This window comes from Pseudoliparis swirei, chromosome 23 (genome assembly GCF_029220125.1).
Source record: "Pseudoliparis swirei isolate HS2019 ecotype Mariana Trench chromosome 23, NWPU_hadal_v1, whole genome shotgun sequence".
NCBI classification, from domain to species: domain Eukaryota; kingdom Metazoa; phylum Chordata; class Actinopteri; order Perciformes; family Liparidae; genus Pseudoliparis; species Pseudoliparis swirei.
This window is the reverse complement of record NC_079410.1, coordinates 8,996,171-9,023,351: the sequence shown is the minus strand read 5'-3', so window position 1 is coordinate 9,023,351 and position 27,181 is coordinate 8,996,171. Positions and strand designations below refer to the sequence as shown.

Below are 27,181 nucleotides of genomic sequence, written 5' to 3'. Positions count from 1 at the left end.
AGTTTGACATTTAATTAATCTATTTGCATCATCTCTCTGTACTTTATTGATGTTGTGTGTTGTTTTCAATGCCATATGTAAAGCACTTACAGCTGCATATGAAAGGTGCAATATAAATACACTTATTATTATTATGATTATTATCTTGATACATAGACACACAATAACTGGTACATTCAGTCCAACTGTTTTCCATGTTTACCAAGGAAGATTGTTTTAAGTTCAACAACATTAATGTCAGTCAGAGTGGATGGAATGTCTGTGTACTTTTAAGATGTGTTTTATTTCTGTTATATAACAAAGCTTTAATAGTACTATGTCTGTATTTTATTGCATAGTTGTGTACTTTGGTCTCTCACCACCTTCAAACCTTGTCAATAGAGAAAGATCAAAAGAAACATGTCACACCCTGAATCTTTAACAATGCTCGGTAAAAAAAGAATAGCTTTGGAATACTGGTATTGTATAGTATAAATTAATACAGATATGCCAGTGACCTGCAGAATAGGTTCAAGTGATGTTGTGGCACTATCTGGCCCAATTCATGAATTAAAGTTGCAGTTGACTTTCACAACAAGTTTTCTCAAAAAAGATTTAATACAACATTATATTTGGTACTCTGTTATGTAACCACTTATGGAGTGCTGTACAGATTTATAATGCCACTTTACTTTTTACTATTTATTTTATATTTAAAAAAAAGCTATTATTACCTTGAGGCGTGGGTTTTATACTCATTATTTTAATCTGATTTTTAAAAAGAGAATGCGCCTTCCCGGCCGCCGTAGCAGCTCCGATGTTTGCCTTGACCCGTTAGTTTCATGATTTTCCTTCCTACCGCCGCTGCAGCTCCCGGTTTCGTGCCCTCGCCTCTCTGCTCGTCGACATGTCGGAGTTCAACGCGGTGCCCCCGCCCGGATCCGAGGACCCTCTGGAAGCACAGGCAGTTCTCGGGAACGGAGCAGGTGCCATCATAAAAGATGCGTTTGCGGATGCGGTGCAAAGGGCCCGGCAGGTGAGGAGATGTGACGGGCAGCGACGTGTTTGGGTTGGAGGCAGGGCGAGCTAACGAGTTAGCTTGAAGCTTGACTTCGGTGACACGGCGTGTCACATGACACGAGGATAATTCTCCTGAATTCACTTCTGTTCATGAATTAACTGTTGTTCCTAAACGCACAGTTGAGTTAGCGTTACGTCTTGTAGTGCTTGTTGTTCATCAGCGAGCTGCAAGACTATGAACAATAGCTTACGAGAAAGTGACATGGGGGATACAGACTCGAGATGATATGCATTTTATTAACTGTGGAGGTGGTTTATGTCGAAGTAATGCAGGCAGTAGTTCATCAAACTAGCCAGGAAAAAAAGCCAACAGTGCATCAACGTATAATGATCCAATGTAAAAGCTAACGTGACTGAATAAAGTCTAATGTTATGGCATCCACATAATCATAATAATGATGATGATAGAAAGATAGATTAGCAATGCTACCGCAGCCACCTCGCCAAAAAAGTCAGAAAAACTAAATCAGACAGTTATAAATATATAATTTAAAGCCAAATCATAGACAATAACTAAGATACAGTGAATATACCAATAAACTGATAATAGACTTTAATATCGACTGAAAACACACTGTCCAGACTGTTGTAAGAAGCTCAGTCAGATGTGTAACATATACTCATACACTTGTTCAATACATGTTTTTTTTTCTTGGCTCAATTGTCATGGTGAATCTTACACTTGTGTTTCAGATCGCAGCCAAAATTGGGGGTGACGCTGGTCCTCCCATGAACAACAACACTGCATCGGATGGCTTTGCATTCACTGCACAGAAACGCCAGCTGGAGGATGCAGGTACTGGTGACTGCGCTTCTCAGGGCGCAGTCTCCTTGATCTCCCGTGGCTCGGGTTGTGCCTCATTTGTCGCTTTGGTCAAAAGCGTTGGCCAAATGAATAACTATGAATGTTAACCTTCTGTGTATTGCACCCTGATGACGGCTGTAGATGCAGAAGGTATTCTCTCTGCAGTCCTCAAGGACACGTCACACTCGCACAATTGCAGTAGTTCTTTTCTGTTTTTTCCTCACCTGACAGATGAACCGGAGAGCAAGAAGCTGGCTGGAGAGAGCGACTTGGATTCAGCCAATGCATTGTGTGAGTTCATCCCGCTACTCTTTGCTTTGTGATTTTGTTTGTCTTTTGGGACGACAGTAGCTCTGTCTGTGTGTGTCGCTGGTTTAAGTCCTATCACAGACCAATTATGCCGCGCGGACTGGAAGCCGGAGAGGTGCCAGTTCGCCTCCTGGTCATTACCGATCAGCCTCTGAGCAAGGCACTGGAACCTCCAAAATGATCCCCAGTGCTCTATAGTAGTTGACCCCTGCCCCTAATCTTAGGTTGGGTTGAATGCAGAGATTAGATTTCACTGAGTGCTGTGCCGTGTGACAAAAAAAGTTGATCTATATTTCACATGTTAATAACTCACAGTGGACTCTATTAAATAAAGACATCCAGTGGTGCAGTACTCCTGTTCCAGTAGTTTGCCCCTCTACCCTTGTCCGTCCATGTGTCTCCTCCTCTGTGTGTCTCTCAGACAATCAGTAATACAAAACCTCTCCTGTGCTCGGTTTTCTCCCCTTCTCTCTTCTCTGGTGTCCCTTCTCAGCTATTGGTGCACAGCTAGCTGCTCTTTCACAACAAAGGTGAGATCTCATAGCGTTCAGTTGATTGCGTATTATGTAGAAGTGTTGGGCCTTTGTTTCATGGCAGTGGCCATACAAACAAGATTGTGGCAAACATTTTTATTGAAAGTCTCCTTTTGGCTGACTCTGTTTCCTCTGTTTCCTTCATTGTCATCCTCGCATGCCGATGGTGTCAGGCCCGCCTCCAGCACAGAGGAGTACAGCGTCCCCGACAGCATGGTGGGACTGAGTGAGTGCAGCCCAACTGCTTCTGTTTCTGCAATATAAGACACAATCGGACCCCCTACTGATAATGTCTCCCACCAATAACAGACAGTTTGCTCTCTCTTTGACCCCAGTTATTGGCCGTGGAGGTGAACATATCAGTAAGATTCAACAGGAGTCAAGTTGCAAGGTTCAGATAGCGCCAGGTACCGTCTTCTGTTAGCCGTAACAGTTATCCACAGTTATACATTATTTGTATAGTTTACAATTCAGTATTTTCCTTTTAGATTTTTAACTTAATGTCACATTTGTATGTACTCCATGTGTGTGTCCAGACAGCGGAGGCCTTCCAGACAGGTGTGTCACTCTCACAGGTTCCCAAGACTCCATACAGTAAGTGTCAGTCTTAATGGAAATAATAATAATAACTTTATTTATATAGCACCTTTAAAAACATAGTTTACAAAGTGCTCTACAGAGAATCAAGGCAAAACAAATAGAATGGTAAGATACACATATAAAATAAAAAACAACAGACAAACTAAATTAGGGGAACCAAAAAACTGCATAAAAGGACGGCATCACTTAAAAGCTGTTCTATATAAATGGGTTTTAAGATGTGATTGAAAAGAAGAAATAGGCTCATTTTAGTTTTATGTGGAAGAGAAATTATTACTTATGCTTCCGTGGGTTGGCCTGTGTACTCGTCTCCCCTCAATCACAGAAGTGATGTTTGGCCCAATAATGTTGAGGATGATGGAATTTGTTTAAAGCCCGATTCTTTTATGACAATATTTAAGAGAGTAACCTATAATGACAATTGCCATCGTATCAGCGTAATAACATAACTTAGTCAAATGTGCAGTAACTGGTAAGCTTTGCCCTGGCCAGGAATGCCAAGAGTCTGTTGGATGAGATCGTGTCACGAGGGATGGGTACCCCCCCCTCCTCCTATCACGAGTCCACCAACGGGGAGAACGGCACGATGCACGAGATGATGATCCCAGCTGGCAAGGCCGGCCTCGTCATTGGCAAGGGAGGAGAGACCATCAAACAGCTACAGGTATAGTGCATTACTTTTGCATTTGTAAACTGTGACTATCTTTAACCCTTGTGTTGCCTTCGGGTCAATTTGACCCGATTCAATGTTTCACCCTCCTTGGTCAATATGACCCGATTCAATGTTTAACCCTCCTGTTACCTTTATATTTACTAACATATTTTACCCTTGAGGTCAATATGACCCCAGCTATTAAAATCTCCAGAAAATTATTAGAATTAATATTGTTTTCCAAGTTTAAGTGTGAGGTACTTTATGTTTGTTTGTTGACTCCCGAAAGAACACCGACATTAAACATTGAATCGGGTCAAATTGACCCGAAGGCGACAGGAGGGTTAAATATTGAATCGGGTCAAAATGACCCGAAGGCAACACAAGGGTTAAGGATCTCTGAGATAGATTGAACTGAACACTTTGAAAAGTTGTGTTTTCAGATTGGCAATTTTGCAATGTGGTAACTTTAGTTTTACACATTTAAAAAATGGATTTGTATAATTCATGAAGACGCACACAACCATCATTTTTTTAATTGTGTGATATTCCAGGAGCGTGCAGGGGTGAAGATGATCCTGATCCAGGATGCCTCTCAGGGAGCCAACGTTGACAAGCCCCTGCGCATTATCGGAGAACCTTATAAAGTCCAGGTACATTTTTATGAAATCATCTCAACAACATAAATGTGGTTCTGCGATGCCGTTCTTTCTAATTATCATGTTTTCCTGTTTAGCAAGCCCAGGAGATGGTGCAGGAGATTCTGAGGGAGAGAGACCACGGTGGCTTTAGTGAAAGAAGTGACTTTGGCTCCCGAATGGGGGGAGGCATGGATGTGAGTGTGAGTGTGTATGAGAGTGAGTGTGAACGATTAGAAGTAGGATTAGTTGTTTTAATCCAAGTTTTAAAAATGTATGTTTCCCACTCAGATCCCTGTACCAAGACACTCGGTCGGTGTGATCATCGGGCGCAATGGAGAGATGATCAAGAAAATCCAGAATGATGCTGGAGTTAGGATACAGTTCAAACAAGGTGATGACATCATAAATATTCATCTATTTTATCTCATCAATGTCAGGACCACATGGCGGTTCGATGCCTGACGCCACCGACACGACGCAGATTCATAAAGAAGTAACCTTAAACGACACTCATGGGGCTCCGCCTCTTGTAGTCTTTTACAGAATGATAAATGCAAATGAAAGACACCCGAGCGATACACTTTGTGTGCTTTTTTACACAAGACTTTGTACAGAGCCGGTTTTTCTCGTTCTTGCTTTTCTATTGACTAGAGGTGCTTTATTGAACAGGCTGTCCTAGTGATGGGTGTGTCTGCAAAGATCTAGTGTTACAAACGACAACATTCTGTTGAACTGGTATTCCACCTCCACGGCTTGTGTGAGCTCTTGTGTTGGGTGTTGACTCTCAGAACTACACGTGGCCCTTCCACATGAGTGAGTCAGAATATCAACGGTGCAGCGTAATGAAGATTTAATCTTTCTTACAGATGACGGGACTGGTCCAGAAAAAATTGCCCACGTCAGCGGTCCCCCTGACCGCTGCGAGCACGCCGCACAGATCATCAACGAACTGCTGCAGAGCATCAGGGTCAGGGAGGAGGGACAAGGGGTATGAATCACTCTGTCACGCAGTGTTTATAAGGCTTTTGTCCCCTCGTCAACTAACACGCACAAACAAACCCTAAAAAGCAGTAAATGATGATGATGAAGATCTTCATCAGTTGTGGATAACAGTAAATGTACAGCAGTAAAATAACATAGGATGTTATTTTACTAAGGCTTTCTCTCTCCAGCCACAGGGTCCCCCGGGACCACCAGGCATGCCGGCAGGCAACAGGGGCCGAGGCGGGGGTCAAGGCAGCTGGGGGTCCCCTGGAGGGGAATTGACCTTCTCTATCCCTGCCCACAAGTGTGGACTCGTGATTGGCCGGGGAGGAGAGAACGTCAAGTCCATCAACCAGCAGACGGGGGCCTTTGTGGAAATCTCTCGACAGCCGCCCCCCAACGGAGACCCCAACTTCAAGATTTTTATCATTCGAGGCTCCCCGCAGCAGATCGACCACGCCAAGCAGCTCATTGAGGAGAAGATTGAGGCACTGACCATTCTTATTTTGTAGTTACATCTAGTAAAACTTTTCTTTTGTTCTTCTTTATTTGACGTGTGATTATGTCACGTGCTACAGGGACCTTTGTGTCATGTCAGCCCCGGGCCAGGTGGACCAGGTCCTGCTGGTCCAATGGGCCCCTACAATCCCAACCCATACAACCCCAGACCGCCTGGGGCGCCCGGACCACCGCAGTGAGTAGCTACAACTAATGTGCAGCTGTTTGTATCACTTTCCAGTCGCATTTAAGGAGGTGTTTTATGTCGTGGTGATGTTCCTGAGAGGTTATGAAGGATAAAGTATCTATGTTCTCCTCAGCGGTGGCCCTCCAGGTCCTCAGCAGTACAGCCCACAAGGCTGGAGCAACAGCTTCCAGCAGTGGCAGCCCCAGGCACCCCATGACCCCAGTGAGTCACCTTTGACCTTTTCAGGGATCAAGGTTTAATTGTGCTCACTTTTGCATGTTGGGTCTAAACGCTTCAACCCGACGACGGTACTTTCATTCCAGCCTTTAGGTTTTTGTGTTTACCCTCCCAGTCATTTCAGATGAGTAATGACATTTCTTCTGATTCTGGGATGGTCAACAGGGGTACTGATGGAAATGTTGTCATGAGATGCAGATGTCTTGACCTTGAGCTGCGCTGGCTAACCCTGTCTCTGTTTCCCCCCTGGTCTGCAAGCCCGGTCTCCAGGCCAGTAGCAGGGGCTCACCCTCATCCTATGAGGACCTCACACCCTCCACCCTGCATCTTTTCTAGGCAAGGCAGCAGCCAATGACCCCAATGCAGCCTGGGCAGCCTACTACACTCAGTGCTACCAGCAGCCATCGGGGGCTGTGCCGGCCCAGTGCCCCGCTGACCCAGCTGGCCCAGCTGGAAGTGCCCAAACTTCAGGGGACCAGACCCAGCCTGCCCAGCCTGCCCAGCCTGCCCAGGCGCCGGGGGGCCAGTCGGACTACACCAAGGCCTGGGGGGAGTACTACAAGAAGATGGGTGAGGCTGCACAGGAACACCATCGTCGCTTTGTCTGCTGAGCAAACGATTGCGTTTGTACTGGTGCTAAAATGATTTGGTGGTTTAAACCACCATCAATCAATTAATAATTTAAAAAAGCAAATGCTGTTATTACATAAACGATAGAAATCATCAGATCAATCAATTTGAATAATCAATCATTTCTATTTAAGTGAAAACAAGGGAGTCTTTTTCTTTGGTGTGCTAAAATCAGGGGTTGGGGGATTTATTTATGTTTTAAGTAAAACCGTCATCTCAATGTTTCATATCACCCGATGCATTCTGGTTGCTCGGAGTATTCTACATCGAGTCACTTCAACACATCGCTGCATACTCAAAACCGGATGGAGAGCGAGCATGCAGTGTGGATTTGGGGACACTTTGTTCTCCAAGGGGGAACTTTGACTGGTCCTGGAGTCGAGATGAATGCCGTGGTGAGCGGGCTCATGTCTGCTTTGTCTGTCACCTCTAGCCCAGGCAGGTGTCTCTGCTCCTGGGACAGCAGCTGCAGCGCCAGGAGCAGCAGGGGGGGCGGCATCCCCACCGGGGGGGCAGCCGGACTACAGCGCAGCCTGGGCGGAGTACTACAAGCAGCAGGCTGCGTACTATGGACAGACGGGACAGGCCCCCGGGCAGCAAGCCAACCCCCAGCAGGGACAGGTTGGTACCGAGGCTCCAGTGGGGGTTTTCTATCCTGACCCGTTGCATCCGACACACAGCGCTCCCTTTCATCCATCTGAATACATTTCATGATAAAAAGTTGATCCTCATCACACAAAGGATGTGCCTCTTTTCAATCGTTTGTGTTTTAGACGCAGTGAGAGTTCACGGCAGACGGGAGAGACACGGGGAGACGGGACGAGGAAGACCACCCGGACCTTGAGGCCAGGATCACGCCTGTTTTTAATTCCTTGTGAGGGGAAATAAAAACCGTCCTCGGCACCAAACACCACCGGGATACTTTTTAATAGAAATATGAACTGAACGAATGTTCTAGTGCTTTGCTGCTGGGAGGGAGAAGACTGATAACCCCTCCATGACCGGTGCACAGCTTCTCAGCGCTTCTGCGTATGTTTATATGTGCCGTTATGAACATGGAAGCCTTGAAGCGTGTACATTATAACGGAGGAGTTGCCAACAAAGCTGTCTCATCTTCTTTTTATTTACTTCTTAAGGCCCATTTTTATAGCACTTCATACCCCTGTGTAATGCACATAGCCATTAGGACTATAAGCCTGTTGTGTATCTGGTACAGGTGATAATACGTCAGAGAAATCCTTTTTGAACCTGATTTGCTTAATGTCTTGACTTAAAAAAAAAAAAATCTGAAATAGACCATTTCCCCCTCAGCTGAGGCGTGCATGTTATTTCAACGTGTGTACAATTGGATTCTTTTGCAATATTTTGTACGAACGAGCCTGTTTGACGATGTTCAGATGGAATTCCAGTGTTGATCGGTGCATGTGGGCTGACTAATAACTGCTGGACCGCTTCAAAGGAAGACTCAGAACAACCCTTCACCTGCAGAACGGCTTCTGGTGGGGGTGACATGCCAGGTATGGGAACATGTGTCCATTCAGGAGGCCACGACAGGCAGTGAGTACTTGAAGGTTACAGGAGTTATGGGCCTCGCACCTGGTGAAGCGTCTTTGTTCGACCCTGCCGTAAATACCAGTGTGTGTGTGTGTGTTTGGGGGGGGGGGGGGGGGGTTCTCTCCTTGTCTTAGTTTGTTTTGCATTGTTTTTACACACCATCTGCAGTTCAAGCAACTCTTCTGCATCTTGAGAAGTCCAATCGGCAGACGGGAAATAAAAAATGCTTTTTTAAAGAATTTGGCCAATCCGAGTTATCTCACACAGCTCGGAAACACGTGGTGCCAGTGGGCAGTTTGACATGTTGGGACCTTGATTTGGAGGTTTCTGTTACCCTCTGCGGTTCATCATGCTGCAGGTCATGTAAAGAATATGATCACGACACACTTGAACCAGGCTGTGATTTTGTTTCATCTCGAGGTTGCACTCGATTGCTTTTCTGATGATGGATGCCAACAAGAATGTGTTGATCTTTTTTCCTTCCCCCGAGTCATTGTGTGCAACCGATTTGAAACGTGGTCTTCCAGTGGGTCTTACTTTAATATATATTGTATATTTACAAATATTCAGCAATACAATGCTGTTGGTTTTGACTTCCAGATATGTATCAGGTATGAATCATGTATTCTGAATGGCAGCTGTGAGTCTGCCCTTGGCAGCAGTGTTGATATTGTGAATAGATGACCACCAGCAGCAATACTCTGAATTAAATTGAGGCAAATGTTGATTACTGTCATGTGTGTGTTGAACATTTTGTTGTCTTTGGTGTTCTATTACAAACAGTATGTACATAAAAGCCCGGTCTGCGGTACACAGTTGCGATAAATCGCCACTGCATGTCACTATTCGTCTTCTGCAGATTAATCCGACAGTCCTGCCAAGATGAAACCCAGATATTGAGAAATATATTTGTTAAGATCTCTTTTGAAATAAAAATGTGCGAGGATGATCAAGTTTGGTCCTGCGGCCCAACAGCGGAGTCATTGCAGCCGTCTGTACGTGGATTAGACCTTCAAACCTCAGGAAAGTATTTGTGCCATAACACATCAGACACAATTGGTACTAAACCCAGAACATGTAAAATACACATGTTTACCTTTTTATTTCTGTAATGCAGCATTTCCAGTTAACATATTTGTAATTGTCAAAGACTGAATGTAGTGGTTTTTCCTCCAGTGTCGTGTGTGTGAGAGCCAGGAAGTCCGTCCGTTTGACGTCTGACTGCATTTAACAAACAATTGCTGAACCTAAAAGAAAATAATGTGCAAGAGGGCAATTTTAAAAATTCTTTAATTTATATCTTTAAAATTAAAAACATCTGAATTGCATTCTACCACCTCCAAAGGCACAGTCATACTTAGAGCAGACCCAATTCATAAAACACTGCCACTGAACATCTTTTTTTTTCTCAATTAGTTATGTACATGAGAAACAATGCATAATAAAAATGACTAAACATGTTCCTCTTACCGGGTAAACAATGGCCATTCTATATGCTGTAGATCATTTAAAGACTGGAGTGATATGTACTCGGCTGTAATAGCATTGGACTCCACTTCGAGGACGATGTGCTGGTTTCAAACAGGCAATGCTTGTTGAAAACATGACATTGTATTCAAAAATCCCAGAAATGACATGTTTACGACAACCAATCGTGACGAACAGTGTTTACGAATATGAATGTCTGAAGCAAAACAAAGCCATTGGCAGGAGGGCGAGAACACAAGTGAGATGAGAGCACGGGGGAGGGAGATGAGTGTCGGCGGAGGGCTGTGCAGAAAGAGCCATCTCGCCTCTCACCACTGAACCACACGAGCGGTACGAAATATGACACCTGCACTCCACCAATAAAAGACACACACCTAAGACTTTAAAGAAAAATGAGCAAAAATCATTTTAGGTAACTGTCAGAGATGTGGTGACTATATTCAATATGTGCAAAGAGGCAGGGCCTTAGCCTGTTTGTGGAAAAAGTCATCAGATATGATATAGGATTGATAACTGAACGTACAATCACAAAGCAATAATGCACACAAAGGTTGTTTACAATGTGTGACGACACAGCACCATACACTGCACAAGAGGTTCACTTAGTGACAACAAAATTCAAAATAGTGGATACATATACAGTAGAATATAAGTACATCACCGTTCTTACTCAGGCACAGTCCTCGTTAAAATGTAGAAAGGTTATTTAAAAACAGTGGATTCTGGGGTAAAAGTGCACAGGTTTGGCACACACACTGGAAAGTATATTGAGATAAGGCAGGAAAAGTATACATCAAAGGAAAGTGAGGCACAGAGGAACTTATTGGATGGACAGGAATGAAGAACTTTGAACATATAAATATGACACGTAGAGTACCTCTCTCACGGAACCAGATGTTCAATTAAAGAGAGGATTTTTGCAGCAACTAATAGGAGCCCCGATTGCACAGCCGTAGCTTTATCTTTACGTGTGTGTGTGTGTGTGTGTGTGGCAGCTGCGACAGGCACTCCAAGAACACAAGAACGGTGTCTTTACAGGCAAATCAAATCAAACAGGAAATCTATACACGTCTCCCAAATCAAAGCCTGAATGAATACCTTGAATTATATACAGAAGAAAACCATCAACACTTGGCATGAATCACTCTCTCACACACACACACACACACATATATACACACACACAGGTGAACACACTCCATCATGGAAAAGCATGTTCAGCCTCCAGAAATAACAGCAGAGCGATGTGACCCCCATTGCACACACACACACACACACACACACACACACACACACACACACACACACCTACACACACACACACACACACAGAGAGATCACCCACCCCAAAATGCTGTCTGCTGTCCCTCAGGAACAAAACAGCTTCCCTCAGTATTCAATAAATTATCAACAACTGAATTCTGCTGTTTCTGTTAACAGGTCGACTTGGCTCCCTCCTGTAGAAGCTACCGTTACACACACACAAACACACACACACACACACACACACATCACAGTATTTTCAAGACCACTTTGATATGGCAGTGACAGTTTTAGGAGGATCGAGGGTGAGCAGTAGCTCCTCAGCAAGGAGGCAGCGAGGCTACAGGTTGAGATGTGAGGACAAAAAAACATGCCTGGCTTTAGTTCATTTTTACAGATCAATACAACTGAGGGTTGAAATGCTTTGTGTTCCTCTGGGTTTTGAAGCCACTTCCTATTGCACTGCCAAAGACTGGTCTGGAATCAATGGTGCGACAGCAGAACTCGATGTTTTGATTGTGTGTGCGTAAACAAGTGGGACAGTTACAGTATGCACACACATTTACAAGATCTATATACATGTGTCAAGTGTATAAAGTAGTGTTCTTTGTACATCCATGTGTGTGTGTGTGTGTGTGTGTGTAATTCAATATAATCAACACGCGTCTATCTGTGTTACGTTGTGTTTAGATGTCCGGCGATCCGGTCATGAAGAGGACTCTCTGGTCCATCCGGGCCAGCTTGGCGGGCGGCTCCAAGGACTCGTCTCCGAGCACGACCGCGTCTGAGGGAAGAGACAGCTCCTGACCTTCGTCGTCACTCTCCTCATCCTCCTCCTCTTCCTCTTCTGTGATGGACACGGGGAAATTAGTCAGTAATAAAGAATGCTTGAAACGCGGCTGTGGTTTGTCTACGGTAGAAACAACAGGTGTAAATTACCTTTGTCAGGATCCAGCTGTAGACCCCGGCCTAAACTGGCAAACTAATGGCAAGAGGGGAATGTGTCATTATTGTATATACGGCTCACATTGTTGAGTTCATGTATGTGTGTGTGCTTTAGTACCTCTCCCATGACAGCAATGGGGGTTTCTCCTTTAGCCTGGGCCACTCGGTGCTCTATCAGGTAGTACATGTACTCATCGTACAGCAGGCGGATCAAGTGAAAGGAGCCAAAGCTGGCTGCACTCCTCAGGGTCAGGTCCCTGATCACCATGGAACTGAGGAGCAGAGATCAGTATTCATGTGTTCTGTGACGGCACCACTTCTTCCTCTGAACCACAAATAAGAAGTATTTCTCAGTGATTCCTGCTAACAAAGTTCAAAGCATCAAGAGAGTCAAGAGAAGGAGAGACTCAGTGAATCCACTTCATTATTCATTGATATTAATATATATATAGATATATGTATATCTATATATATATTAATATGTATATATATATTCTGCTGATTCTATTTCATAATGTCCGACAGTGATTTGACACATTCATCCACGCAGCTGAGATGAATGAAACCTGATAGTAAGTGATGCTCGGATCATTACGGTGGTCTTTTTTTAACTTAAATGTGGTTCCTAGTTCATTATACTGATTTAAATGTCATGTGTATGATTGATGAAGTTTAAGATAACACATTTATTACAGCGAGCATTCCTCTCTTTTTGGAACACTTGATTGACAAAATGCGATCTAACAACCATTCATTTTTGTGAATTTAAAACCGTCACACCCGTCATGACCTTCAGGCTGAACATGCAACACAAGTGTACATTCACACACATTTGTTCATTTACTGTGTAACAAAAGCTTGTAGTTAAATCTCACAGCATTAACAAAGACAACAAAGTAGAATGGAAATTAAGAATTGCCAAATGCCTCCCATCACACCTGTAAAAGGACCACTTGAGTAGGAAGAGCTTGGCGGCTTTGGGGAAGGCGGGGCTCTGCTGGTAGGGCTTGAGCACCTGGGAGACGACTCCATCCAGCCACGCAGCCCACTGCTCCAGGGAGTTCTGCTGCTGGAGGGTCAGCTTGAAGTCCTGCTCCAGCCGCTGGACGACACGGTCTTCACACCGGCACACCCATGAAGCCTGCTCCTGCAAAGGGGGGACAGGATGCATCAGTCAGAAGCAGTCACACCTGGCATTTGTAGAACCGGCAGAGGGCAGCAGGGTGACCAAATGTTGAGACAGACTTCAAACAGAAGAAGTTGAAGTCCTTTGAAATACATTCTCTGCCACATTGTCTATAACAAGACACTAAACCCCTCCCAGGTGCAGGTGCAGGGCTCTTGTATTTAACAATGTGCTCTTCAGTCACTGGAGGAAGGGGGAAAAAAATCTTCTGAGAAATAGCAAGAGGGCTTGTTTTAAGTTCGAAGAAACCGAATGTTTCATGCATCAAAACCACAGGCCACAGCAGAAGGTGTTGCATATGCTCAACACCAACACGTATGCAAGCTTACACCACAAACAGGTGAAACCGACGTGAGTTCCCAGCGCACAACGTTCAGGGACCAAACCGACCTGGACGTTAGCGAAGTCGACGCGGTTCAGGTCGGAGAGCATCTGGTTGATCTGGGCCGTGTTCTGGAGGACAGCGCGGGCTGCCTGGGCGAGATGGTTCAGACTGGTGTAGCGACGCAGTGTCTGGGCAAATGCGTTGGCTGATGTTACCTGAGAGAACACAAGGAGAGAAGGATGAAAGGGCAAAAATATCTATCACCGAATAGAGCAGCTTTTTTGAGGAGGGGAGTATTGTATGTTCAGCTCTGGCCTGGGCCTTAATGAGAAGAAGATACATGTAACAGGCCCCTAAGGTAGACGGTTCCTATCAAGAATACTTGTTATTTTCAATTTAAATGATTTGCATAATTTAACAAAAATGAGGGGGCAAATTATAGGACTTTTTTTTTTAAATCAGCTATAGCGCCTTTCAAAGTATGACTTCTAATAGTTTCTAAACGTGGAATCCGTCTCAGCTACATATTTCATAATGGCTAATCCTGTATGCTGAAGAAGCTTTCCTCCGTGGCTCATGAAACATGTCGTTCCACCAACTGCAAGCGAATCCAAGTGGCGTGTACCTTGATGCGGACCATTTCCTCCGGGATGTTCATCATGGCATTGGTCAGCCAGCTCTCCAGGCTCTTGGCAAAGTTGCGGATGGCTTGAGTTAAGGCACCTGTGGGCAAAAAAAAAGGATTAAGGACTTTAATACTGGTCACTTCAGAGTATGTTTTCATTTGTCTAATCCCTGAGAATGTACCAGGAGGAAGGATTATCAAACATGGTGAACATAGCTACGAATCAGATTTCTTGGCCACGTGACCAGATTTCTAATGTGATTCCAATTTCCTTGGGAGACAAATATCGAGGGCATGGCAATATTTCTTCGTCAGCCGTTCAGCAGGGATGGAAGGAAAGATCATTTCTCATAGTTCTAAGTAATTCAATTCAAACCCTGAGTGAGTCTCTACTGCGCAGCAGCAGGCGTGCAATAAGGAACACGTCACTACAGAGCCAGTCCATCGTTCCAAATGTGTCAACCAAGAAGGAGTAAATTCCTATTATATGTCCAATATAGGGTTGACCTCTGTTCTCTCATAGGTAAATGGTTCAATTAGGCACTGAGTTAAAGAATGGCTCTCTGTGTGCAAAGACTGTAAGTATGAATACATGTGCTTGAATGGCAACTGTAATTATTTGTGTTACAACTATAAAAAATAATGTAATGGCAAATTCCAAATGATATATTGTATGTTTGACTCCATGATCACACGTGTGTAATAGTAAAGCCGTACTGGGGATGGGCCTCAGGACATCAGGGATGAGGATCTCCACCAGGGCCTGGTACAGGCTGTTGTCACAGTCCCGACTCCAGCGCAGCACTGGGTCATACTTGCACAGCACCACCAAACAGGACTTAGGGAGGCGCTTCTCTGACTCGTCATGACTGTCAAAACATGTGCATGCCAGTTTTAATTACCTGCATTCTGTATAAAATGGTACCGCTACTTCACGAGGAGAATCTAATCTTCACACTTTTGTTTAGGATAGAATTTTGATAATTTGCCTTTAAGTTTTGACCACTCACACAGCCAACGTGGCATCTCCAGCCTGATTCTGGCCGAACCTCCAGAAGGTCTTCCACAGAGTTTCCACCAGGGTAAACTGCAGGTTGACCATCACATCTAGTATGGCCTGAAGACACACAGAGCACACTTAGATTATCACAAGATCAATAAGACACACAAAGTGAGAAAAACAAGGACATGATCTAATAATGCACCTTGCTAATGTGGGCGGAGTACTTTCAAACCTTTTTTCTTTTCTTATTTTTCAGTGAGCCGTCCTACACTACAAGTCACCCAGGGTTCATTCATTCAAAGTAGGCTTCCCTTGTTTCACTAACAGCTAGATAGAACACATAAATACTCAATAGGTGGCCGCCAGCTAACGGATTACCTTTCATTCACTTACCTCACAATGCTCTCTGTACAGCAGCTGAAAGCTCTTTATGTGCTCCAGCTCAATTCCCTCTGGCAGAGACTTCCCCTGGAGGTCGATGTCGGGGAAATCAGGGAGAGCTCGGGATGCATCTGGAACAAAAGAGCACGGGATAAACAAAGATAAATCACATTATTACCCCAATGAACAGTACATCATTTTGTATGACACTGACTCATACATTTCCTTTTAGACAAACCATCACTTTCATACCTGTAGGTATTGATTTACTGTTCACTGTACACACCTAGGAACTGCTGGTACTGCTGAACCTGGGTGCTGATGTCCACCTGCCCTGACCCCGGCTGCTGTTGTTGCTGCTGGCCGGCTCCGGCTGCTGTGCCGTTGGTCAGTCCCTCTACTTTATGCACAGGCTTCAACCTGATAGGGACCAGGACACAGTCCATGTGATAGGGTAGATGAAACATTCAGATCCCCACGAAGTGCCAAGTGTATCTCATCATAAAGCAGGCGTTTGGAGCCGTGAGATGATTTGATGTTGATGACAGACAATAGACGTGTGTGCACCTCTGTTTCTGTGAGAAGGGCTGCTGCCTCATGGCCAGATGCTGCTGGTCTTCCATCAGGCGGAGAAGAGAAGAGCCCGCCTTGATCCTCAGCCCATAGTAGTGGTATTTAGAATTACCCCTGTCAGGACGAGATAAATATGTTTTTATAAAAAAGTAACTTGTGATGACGAATCTTTCTCCCGCAGTCAATCTATAGAGGAGAAAACAAGTATGTGTGAGGAAAGAAGTTTATGTTGTCTATATAAACCTGTGGTAACGCCCCCTACATGTCACAATACTGACTGATGTAACTATATATATATTTATTTTAATTAAAAAAACATATGATATTGTTTAATCAAACCCATAATACAAAAACATTTCTAAAAAGTCAATCTCACATGCTCACTCTCCCTTCCTTTATGAAATTCACTCACACGCTCTCTGCCTTCAGCTCTACTCACATTTTCTCCTGCACCAGGAAAACATTTTCCATTGTTCGAAAGAGCAAAAATACCCATTGTTCTCCTCCAGGGAGTCCTGATGGGTGTCCACTAATGTAGGTCTAAATGCTTTTGTGTGTATAAAGAGGATTTCTGTGCTACTCATGTGCATCACTGTTGTGAGGCGAAGTGAGTCCTCTGTGTTTGTCAGTTCTCTCTGTGATGTCAGGTTGATATCCAACATGTTGTATCCTTCAAATACATTTAAAAATCTGCACATTAGCAAAGCTATCAATACAAACAACCCTGTCAGGTCAGCCGTGTATGAAAGGGGTATGTGTGTTTATGGACTGTCATGTCTTCTGTACACGAGTCCGGGTGTCTGATGACCCGTCTTACCGTGTGCCCAGGCGTCGTGTGCGTAGCCCCATGAACACAGATCTAATGAGTTTCCCGAAAGATGCAGCATTAACAGGCTCGAGCTTCTGCTCCTGGCAGTGCAGCAGATAGTGGCAGTAGAGGGTGGAACGTGGCAGACTCACTCCTTCTGCTGTCTCGTAGTTGTCCAGCAACCACTGTACCTGACACGCAGGCAATGAGAAAAGGAAACAGCTGGTGCAGTCAGCAAAGCCAATAGATACAAAAACGAAGCTCGACATATGTACACACAAAAATAGGCACTTGTATTTGCCCACATAATTCAGTTGTGAAGCACATGCGATCACATGGATTCACAGTTACAGATTGTTGATCCGTTGGGAATGAAAACACAAATACTTTGTTTGCGTGCCGTGGCATACAAATGTGGTATGCAATGAATGAATGACCTGCAATACTGATGGGATGCTTGCCAAACATAGGTTGGTTGCCATTATCATGTGGGGTTAAATAGTATGAATTTGGGATGAACAATATATTTTTGGGGCATTTCAGGCAAATCAAAAATGCCCCTCATCACATGCACTGTAATGATATGAAGATTATGAGGCCATGGTTTTGTTTTATTTCAGCACAGTTAAAAATACTGTATGCTACGACACATCTTTATGTGATCCGATACTCCAAATTGTGCATCATCCGCAGTGAATATTTTCTGGTCTCGATACAAATCTCCATATTTGTAATTGTGCTTTCCACAGGACAAAACTATGGCGTCATCGGTGTGCGACACCAAAGGGTTGTGGGGATGAGAAGGAAACGAGAAGAAATTCCTGCGCTTGGCGCCTCTGCATACCTTCTTGTCTGCCGACGGCACGCTACCCTCCTCGCCCTCTGTAATACTCACAGTGGCTGGGGAGGCGCGGGCGGTGTGTGAGTAGTTCTGACTGTTGCCAGCTGCCCCTCCGCTGCTGCTGCCCAGCATGTAACCCCCCTGGATCACATAGCTGCCTGCTGCGCCCCCGTTGGTGCCTGCACCATCTTCTGACCCATTGGTGGTGCCACCTGTGCTCACCACGGTGGCCCCTCCCCCTCCTGCACTGGTGGACTGGGCAACAAACATGGACACACCCCCTGTCGTGCCAGCATTGACAGAGACCGGTAGAGGTGTGCCAGTGGTGGAAGCCTGTGAGCCTGAAGTTGGCTGACCTTCATAATACTGGGCAGCTGTGGTCTGGGTGTACAAGGGAGTGTCAGTGTAGGGAAAAGTGCTGGAACGCCTGGATGAAAGACACAAAAAGATGTGTTAGGAAAAAGTAAACTGTAAAAAGGGAAAACATAATGTCTAGACATGGGTATGCTATTGATCGAGAGTTGTATTCTAACATGGTGCTGGTTGTGTAGTTGGTCTCTCCATCCACATACTGCACTTGATTGGCAAAGACATGTTGCACTGGCACTGGTGTGAGCTGCTGCTGGACCTAAGGAGTGAGCACACACACACACACACACACATTCAAGAAATGCTTTTCTGCCTAGCTAAACCATATCAACTGTATCTTGCCTGACAATCCTCCGAACACCTTTCAGTTTCTTTTATAACATACGTTTCTTAACTACAGACATATTCTCTGTTCCCATGACTATATGGCAGCAGTCACCCTTGTGTCCCTGACCTACTTGGAAAGCAGTAGTTGTAGCTTGCCACGGTGGCTGATCGAGGCCTGAGCTTGTGAATGCAGGCTGGGCTCCTCCTATCTTTTCCTCGGCACACACAGAGTGCAAGGCCAGTGACTGGTAATACTGAAGGATGTCCATGGGGAGATAGATCCGCCTGCTGCAGCAATGGCTCATGTAGTCTGCTGATACCAAGGCCTGGCACGCTGGCTGTCCTACCATATGTTGAAGTGGCCATTCTTCTAGATTTGTATCCCTGACTAACGCTGTCTCCTCACTACAAGGAAGGAACTGGAAGGTTTTGACCACAGATGTGATTAGTTGGCTATTATTAAGCCACAATGTGAAGAAGTTGGGCAGTAGTGGATGTCATTTTTGTTATTGTCAGACATCATATTTTAGCACCAATGACATACTGTGTGTGTGTGTGTGTTTGACTGACCTCCTGGCTGATATGAACAGGCTGTAGACTGGTGACACTGAGCTGAGTGCCTGGCTCAGTCTTGGCTATCTGAGAGGTGGCCTGCACCACTGACCTCTGCAGAGACAAAGATGATACATCGTTTTTAGAGTCAAGGCAACATTCATTCCATCATGTGTGTGTGTGGATACAAGCATATATTACCTGTTGACCAGCCTGTACCTGCTGAACAACCTGCGTGGGAACTCCTGTTTGCACCACAGCTGAAGGGGGGCTGGAGTCTGAGAAGCTGTCACTCGAGTGAAGGGAGCCCTCTGAAGGAGGAAGGGAAAGTAAATACAATCACATGTTGGTGACATTATTTTACTTTCATAAAGTTGTTGATATGCTGCCATTTTGAAAGTGTCCCACTTGTTCATTCCACCACTCAGTCACTATTGTTAGTTTCTGAACAACAAACCTAGAAAACTAAATTGTTTCTTCTAATATGTGAATGTATATCTTAGTTTTATAATCTTTAAAACTATTACAATAAATAAATATGTTTTAACTTACTGTCCTTAAGAAAATACAATGTTATACATTTTAATGAAGACAGATCTTACTCTTTAAAATATATGTGTGTATACAAACCATATCTGAAAAATGAAAGACCATTCAAAGGTCACCATAGTAATTGTAATGTAGGGTAATCACTAAATATAGATTTAAGAAATGAATCACTGCTTCTGCCCAAATGGCATATAATGGTATGCTCTTACCTGTGACAGTAACGACGATGTACTGAGGAGTGCTTTGAGAATGTCCAGACTGTGTGGGGGAGCCCTGGATCTCTGCAGTCACATACTGTGTCTGAGGAGGCTGGACCTGTGCTGTGGACTGGGCTTGACTAACATCTGCAGGCTCCGGAGTGGTGATGGAGGTGGCTTGATCAGTGGGAGTAGTTTGGTCTGTGGATGTGATAATAGTGGGAGTGGCCACGGTAGCCTGAATCTCAGCCAGAAACTGAGGGGCAGTTGTAGGGCTCGAACTGGCATCCGGTTGCCCCGTTGTCACAGTCACCCCCTGGGGTTGAGCCGCTGGTTGGATCTCACCTACGTAGCCTGATGTGGCCATGACAACAGCTGGGAATCACACTAGGACAAATAAACTAGTGATTAGTTATACATTTCTAGTATATATAAGTGCTTCAGAATGAGTTCCAGGACGAATCCTGGTAAATGTGTATTTGATAGACATCTTTTGAGGGTAAACGGATACAAGTCCCAACTTTTGGAGGATGGAGCAAATTGTAATGAATCACAGATTCCAGAATAATATAACTTTTGAAGTGATCTCTACAGAAAAATACATTCATGTTTTGGAGTAGGCAGTCCGATGAGAGAGACAATGCTTAAACATGAGGCGCAAGTGATGTTTGCTGCAGGATATGTAATAGTGTAGGTGGAAACCACACACACAAACACACTTGTAGGACTACATTTGCTGAGGGTTTGCACACACATTTCGGTGTCTCATTACCAGTAATGTGATCTCACATCCTATGGCCATTGTCATGCTTTATGTCACACACAATTATGAATATTACATGCTACACACCTTATCCTAAATAAGAGAAACATTTTAATACAATAGCCTTTATACTAACTTATAAACCTCTCTTCTTTGTTCATATGAAAACAGACAACGTTAGCACAGAGGAAGATCATTGTTGTGACTGAAAACTAAAATCTGTGTTTTCAAAATAAAATAGCCTTTTTAAAATTTGGTTGATATATGTTGACGTTATAGGTCAATTAGAAACACGACACGGTATTACATATCGAGCTAAATATGTTCAGAAACACGTTCATCTGGACTGGACCTGCAAAGCACATCCAGAACGTCTTCTCTCGCCACGCCCCTCAAACGCTAAATGTCCGCTACCTGCCTGCGCCTTCAACTCCCCATCATCGAGGACGACATTTCAGTCTTAAGTTAGTCTGGCTTGTCCTAGGACGGGTCTCATGTCCGTTTTAGTCGCACTTTTAACTGGACTATCCTAATGTTGTCTTTCTTCACGTCATGTAATGTTACATCGGGACGTGGGTTTGTGCCGGGAGTTGCTGAATAAAAACGTACGAAACCGCCACACAATGCCCGTAAATGACCGTTAAAAAAAGACGAGTGCCCGTTACTGGTCGTTCGTTCCATTAACGGCCAGCAGCAGCGAGTACGAGCATGTCGTGACAGCACTGATGCGAGCTATCGAGCTAACTGGTCTCTCCAACAACCGCCATTTTGTACCTTTTGCATTTGACATCGCCATAACAACGGCCTGCTTGAGTATGCGTCTGTGGCCGCGTCGTCATGGCAGAAACAGCCCCATACAGGGAACGAGACTCGACTAATTTACCAAAACGACGTTTGTCTTGCAGGTAAACCTCGGCTAACACTGGGAGGCAGTTACCTGATATGGCTACTGAAACAACGAGGGAAGAAGGAAAAAAGCAATAGCACAATTCAGTTGAAGCATTATTGGAAATAAAATATCCCCTGTGTGTAAAGAGCTTCACCTCTGTATCCACGTGTGTATTTCCCACCGGTTAAATGTCTTCTTTTATTTTTTATGGCGGGTTCAGTTGTTGTTGTTGTTGATTCTCGTTGCTGGGTTCTTGTCGCCAGGGCTACCGTGGCTATGGTGCTTCGTCCTCACCAGGGCAACTGTTGCTACCCATCCGCTTCCTTCCCTCCCCCTCTGCTCTGATTGGCTGAGTGCTGCCAAATTGTCTTAAAGTCACACAGCGCATTTCCTCCAGAGTCCTGTAGAGAGAGAGGCTCGTCACAGGAAGTTCCAGATGCTCGATTGTCACGTGAATCACGCAGGTCCAATCCCAATGTCCCCCCTAAACCCTCAAACCATAAATTAATTGATTTGCAATATAAATAAAGAGGAAAGGCACATATTTAGATTCATCCATTTTGTGTTAAGTTAAATATGCGAATAAGTGAGGACTAGTAAGTGTAACAGCTAGAGTTACCTGCCTTGTTGACATATTTTAGGCAAAAGTTATCTTGTTCTTCGGCCACTAAATCTTATAATCTATAATCTTGAGATTTGTATGTGTAGTGGTGAGTTTGCAGATTGCAAGCAACAATGTACCCCTCCCTTCACCCATCCCTTCCCAGGCATGTCTAGAACTACGGTGGCCGTCTGGTAGGGATAGGTATCTTTAGGATTTTATTATGACATGGAGCTACTCTTTTCAATAAGCAACACTTTTTCATGACTAAATAATTGCTTTCAAAAACACATATAGGATTCAAAAAACTAATTAGAAGTTATCTCTAATTTAGATATAACTAAATATTGTTTCAGTGAAATAATGTTTACAACAGCCAAGTCACTATATAGAGAAATCAGTATCTCACCGGACATACTGTACATCTAAAATGCAAATAAATCGATGACCTTTCCGAGTGAAGTTTATAAATGATAATAATCTATATGAGGAACACAGTCATCGGGTATCAAGCTGTCTTCTGTTTTTCTGACTGCTTTGTCTCAGCAAGGAGATAAGTTTACAATAACAAACTAAGCAAAACAGATGTATACAGACAGCAAGCTTTTGTTGTAGCTTGTTTGTAAAATGATAATTAAAACCTTTTGGCCAAGCTTCTGTGCTGTGCTTGCATCAACATAGAGGCCGTGGATGAGAGACTGCAGACAGAGCAAATTGAAGTATGGGTTGCTTTCATTTACATGTTGAACAGATGTATTGATAAAGTACTGGCTTTTTACTGGCTGGTTCTATGACAGTAACGTAAGTGGTCATGAACTCAAATAATCTTGATGGCACCCGGTTCACTTCAGTGTCTCCACCGCAGCCATTCTGCATACTTATCTTGTTGTACCTGTGTGTCTGCTGGAGAACTTCAGGCGACAGAGAGCTGAGGAGATGACCCCCCCCCCCCACACACACACACACACACACAAAAACGTTAACCAACATAAGTGCATTATGTCATGTGGACAGAATGAACAACTTAACAGAGTTACAACACATTCAATGCATGTGACAGAAATGATTGATTCAATGAGAGCAGTAAGATGGAAAATTATGGAAATATTACGACTACTAATAATAACCGCAGCGGTGGACACAGTAGAATAATAATGACAATAGAAACACGAACAGTATCAGTAGTCGTGTGACTAATAATAATATTAGTAGGTGTCAGCATGGCAGTAGGGGTAACCTTGATTTATGGAAACCTATGAGGCAAGAAAGCACAGAGAATCCTGGAAGAAGCAAATTTAGTAATGTGCATTAATGTTTGCAATCTAGGCCTAGCATCATATTAAGGTCCAAAGCAAACCTGAACCCTAACTGGAAGTCTTATTGAAGAGGAAAGTTTAAAATCTTCTTTTAAATGTGGTGACTGTATCTGCCTCTCAGACTGAAGGTGGAAGCTGGTTCCATCAAAGAGGAGCTTAATAACTGAATCCCTGGCTCACATCCTACCTTTTAAGAAGGAGAAGGATTTAAATGTGATTCTTGATTTTACCGTGATCCAGTAGAGAGCAACTAATACTGGAGTCATGTGATCTCTTTTCTTAGTTTTTATTTGCATATGTGCTGCAGCATTCTGGGTCAACTGGAGAGATTCAGGAGACTTATTAGAGCAGCCTGAAAAAAAGGAGTTGCAGTAATCTAGTCAAGAAGTAACAAATCCGTGAACACATTCTTCTGCATCGCTTTGGGACAAGATGTGCCTGATTCTTTAGATGTTACATATAGGTGAAAAAAGGCAGTCCTTGAGATTTTTTTTATTTGGGAGTTAAAGGACAAGTCCTGATCAAAGGTAACTCAGACATTCTTTACGGTGGTGTTGGAGGTCAGGGCAAGAAACTATATCGTGAGATTATGGATTTCGGAGGTGCTCTCGGCCTAATAAAATAACTTGGGGCAAAACTGAGCCATACATCTCCAGTACTAATAAACCTTATGCAAGGAGGACAATTTCTTTAATTTCTTGCGTGTGCCGGTCAACACTTTTGGATAGCATTTAAGGATAAATGAATTCTGTTGTAATATCACTTAAAAAAATGTTCCGCAACGCTCATACAACGGAACATATAAATGACAACACCTGCTACTGATACGCAATTTTTTATTTTATTTATTCAAAATAACCCCTTAAATCAAATTATACAGCATGGGCCATATTATTTGCAATTATTTACAGTGTGAATGGTTTATACGGTTAGGTTTTCATATTGCTGCCATGGCCTCCACAGGTCACTTCTGTGACAGATGTGTTAATGAATGTCAGGGTGTGCACCCTCCTAAAATGCCATTTTATTTGCTTGCTATCGTCACATTAATTACAAATTCATTGAACCCATTGTAATTTCCTAAACGAGCGACCTTTGACTATGTGGATACACAGATAAAAACGTGTTTTATTTTTGTCTGACTCATAATAAGACTTCTATGTTATCGGCCTTTGGAAATGTCACTGGTCCTGGCTTTGTCCTCCCAGTTCACCTTTTGGTAAAGAGATGACAGAATAAGCAATTTTCAAGAGAAAAGGAAAATTATACAAACTGATGTTATGCAGGGTCTTGTGTGGATTACAAATGGGAAAACAGATGTAAATAATTGATAGCGGTCACAATGGCCAACATATATATCCGTAGAGGTGTCAGCAAATGTTAAAACTCATGAGGGAATTAAATTAAGCCTGAATTATTGATTTCATGTGTTCAGGTGATGTGAGATCACTATGTGTTTTATTTTCCTATTTAATTCAAGATATTACCTTTACAATGCACCTCTACTCTTGGGACTTTAGATGTTGATCGATTTATACAAATCGGTGTCAGCTGCCAACTTGAAGATTTATTTTGAAAATGTGATAAATCCTTGGAAATTCTTTCTTGCTTTGATTTGACTGATACTTTTATATATCCATGCATCTCACACAACAATAAATAGTGTCCGTAGGAGACAGCAGACTATCTAGGAAATTTAATAACTTATAGTTTCACATCCAAACAAATAAAATGTATATATCTGCAAATACCATGCTCTTTTGAGAAACACATACAGAGTTGTAATCGCTGAGCATAATTACATTATTGTTAATATTCACTACATTGTATTCACATCCACTACTATATGACCTACGGTTATGGCATTTTTACATGTTAAATGTAAGTGATGAGATCATAATATTGAGGGACATTAAAAGGGACAAAATTGCTTCTCATTCTGAAACCCAATTAGATCATGTGACAAATAAAACATCTTGAATCTTGAATCTTGAAATCTTGAATCATCTGACATATACGTTAATTTTGCCACCTCTGGTCCACTTTTTGTCTCCATAAAGGTCTCTGACTATATCTCTCTTTCAAATCTGTGCTTCTTCCGGAGACAGCCTGCGTGCGCAGTCTGCAGGGCTCCGAACCCCTTTATAAACCACACCTGGGTCAGCTGGAAATTCAGAAGCCAAGTGGTGCTCAAGGCAAATAACAGTTTTCAACCACTTCTGTTTCGCTTTATTTCCTCGGGGCACGATGTGGAACGCTGTGGTACTGGCTGTGTGTCTGCTGGTGGCCGGGGTTCAGCCCATGGACAACCAAGTTTATGGGGTGAAACTATGTGGCCGAGAGTTTATCCGGGCAGTCATCTTCACCTGCGGAGGCTCCCGATGGAGACGTTCACTGAGGAGCGCAGGTGAGCGGCTCAGCAGATCTATTATCACCATTAGGATTTCATCTGGGGAGGGAAACATAGTCATTCATTGTATGACATCTACTCTTTGTGAATTAATAACATGTCCATGATGAAGTTTCTGTCTTGACCTTCCTCTGCTCATCAAGCGTGTGGCTTTGTCCACATCAGTGGAGGGAAAGGAAACTCACATGTTATTTTAAGGGCAGACAGGCAGAGAATACGACCGTTATTGAACAATCATCTTGTTTGTGAGTTGTCTACATCAGCATTCATAGTGGACAATATGCTGCAATCAGAGAGCTTACATTCTCATTTAGATTAAATGTATAATATTGAAGCCCTTAATTAAAAAACTCCTTGAATCCCATTGCTCCTGAATAGAGATAATGGGCAGTGACTATTATTTAATGTGTGTGTGCAAGACAAAAAGTATTCCCTCATTCTTCATTTCCCATTCTATTCCCACAGATGTTTCTGAGGACCCCTTCAGCTCCCGCCAGGAGGATTCCTCGGAGGGTTTGAGTCACAATCCTGCGGTGGAGAGTTTTCTCCAGAGGAACAGAGACCTAAGCTTCACAGCCAGAGACAAACACGAGGGAGTCTTTAGCCGGCCGGCCCATTCTTTCATTAATGAGGAAATCCTGGAAGCCCTACGCAACGCTGACCGCAAGGGCCGGGACGTGGTGGTCGGCCTGTCCAATGCCTGCTGCAAGTGGGGCTGCAGCAAGAGCGAGATCAGCTCCCTTTGCTGAGATTCCGCCTATACGCCACCTCAGTGAACACAAACACACACACACACACACACACACACTTTCTTCACTCTTGTGTTTTCAATTAAACTGTTATACAAACTGTTTGCATTGTTTAGTTTTTAGTATCTATGAAATGTATGGAAAGGGCTGCCATGTGTTCAAATTGTTTATATTTCTGTTTAAGCCTTCAGGCTTTGTAACAAACAGCCTTAATTTTTCAGTCTTGAACCATGCTGTTTTGTCTTTCCCAAGCACTATCAAACATATTGCTATTAACTTATTCTCATTACCAGCTGAGCCCAAGAGAAAGAAATGTAATTCTGTTGTCATTA

General features: G+C 43.6%; 3 protein-coding genes across 9 annotated transcripts; 2 read left to right on the top strand and 1 right to left on the bottom strand.

Moving 5' to 3' along the window:
* Positions 1-39: 39 nt before the first annotated feature.
* Positions 40-7,997, top strand: LOC130189037 (far upstream element-binding protein 2-like). Of its 3 annotated transcripts, none has more exons than XM_056407651.1 (18): positions 44-1,015; positions 1,753-1,855; positions 2,096-2,155; positions 2,667-2,703; positions 2,880-2,932; positions 3,042-3,113; positions 3,243-3,300; positions 3,799-3,970; positions 4,513-4,611; positions 4,695-4,799; positions 4,888-4,990; positions 5,466-5,587; positions 5,772-6,071; positions 6,162-6,277; positions 6,402-6,490; positions 6,842-7,075; positions 7,569-7,756; positions 7,909-7,997. In XM_056407651.1, exons 1-18 carry the CDS (start codon positions 887-889, stop codon positions 7,915-7,917), a joined length of 2,049 nt encoding a protein of 682 aa, XP_056263626.1. In that variant the 5' UTR covers positions 44-886; the 3' UTR covers positions 7,918-7,997. The 3 variants fall into 3 exon arrangements, with proteins under 3 accessions (XP_056263628.1, XP_056263626.1, XP_056263627.1); XM_056407652.1 differs by having other exon boundaries at positions 46-1,015; positions 4,695-4,793; XM_056407653.1 differs by lacking the exons at positions 7,569-7,756; positions 7,909-7,997 and having other exon boundaries at positions 40-1,015; positions 6,764-6,934.
* A 1,965-nt stretch (positions 7,998-9,962) lies between these two features.
* On the bottom strand, positions 9,963-22,134 carry rfx1a (regulatory factor X, 1a (influences HLA class II expression)). 5 transcript variants are annotated; one of them, XM_056407638.1, is made up of 18 exons: positions 21,928-22,134; positions 20,134-20,508; positions 19,577-19,686; positions 19,394-19,489; positions 18,700-18,755; positions 18,131-18,554; positions 17,296-17,477; positions 16,473-16,592; positions 16,192-16,325; positions 15,918-16,036; positions 15,532-15,638; positions 15,239-15,390; positions 14,522-14,619; positions 13,962-14,111; positions 13,324-13,532; positions 12,504-12,657; positions 12,380-12,422; positions 9,963-12,287 (listed from the first exon to the last, which is right to left on the bottom strand). In XM_056407638.1, exons 2-18 carry the CDS (start codon positions 20,486-20,488, stop codon positions 12,127-12,129), a joined length of 2,670 nt encoding a protein of 889 aa, XP_056263613.1. In that variant the 5' UTR covers positions 20,489-20,508; positions 21,928-22,134; the 3' UTR covers positions 9,963-12,126. The 5 variants fall into 5 exon arrangements, with proteins under 5 accessions (XP_056263613.1, XP_056263612.1, XP_056263611.1 ...); XM_056407637.1 differs by having other exon boundaries at positions 18,661-18,755; positions 21,955-22,134; XM_056407636.1 differs by having other exon boundaries at positions 18,661-18,755; positions 21,928-22,133.
* Positions 20,663-26,849, top strand: rln3a (relaxin 3a). The gene is made up of 3 exons (XM_056407642.1): positions 20,663-21,730; positions 25,927-26,097; positions 26,566-26,849. The coding sequence occupies exons 1-3, from the start codon at positions 21,610-21,612 to the stop codon at positions 26,847-26,849; spliced, it is 576 nt and encodes a 191-aa protein (XP_056263617.1). The 5' UTR covers positions 20,663-21,609.
* The last annotated feature ends 332 nt before the right edge of the window (positions 26,850-27,181 follow it).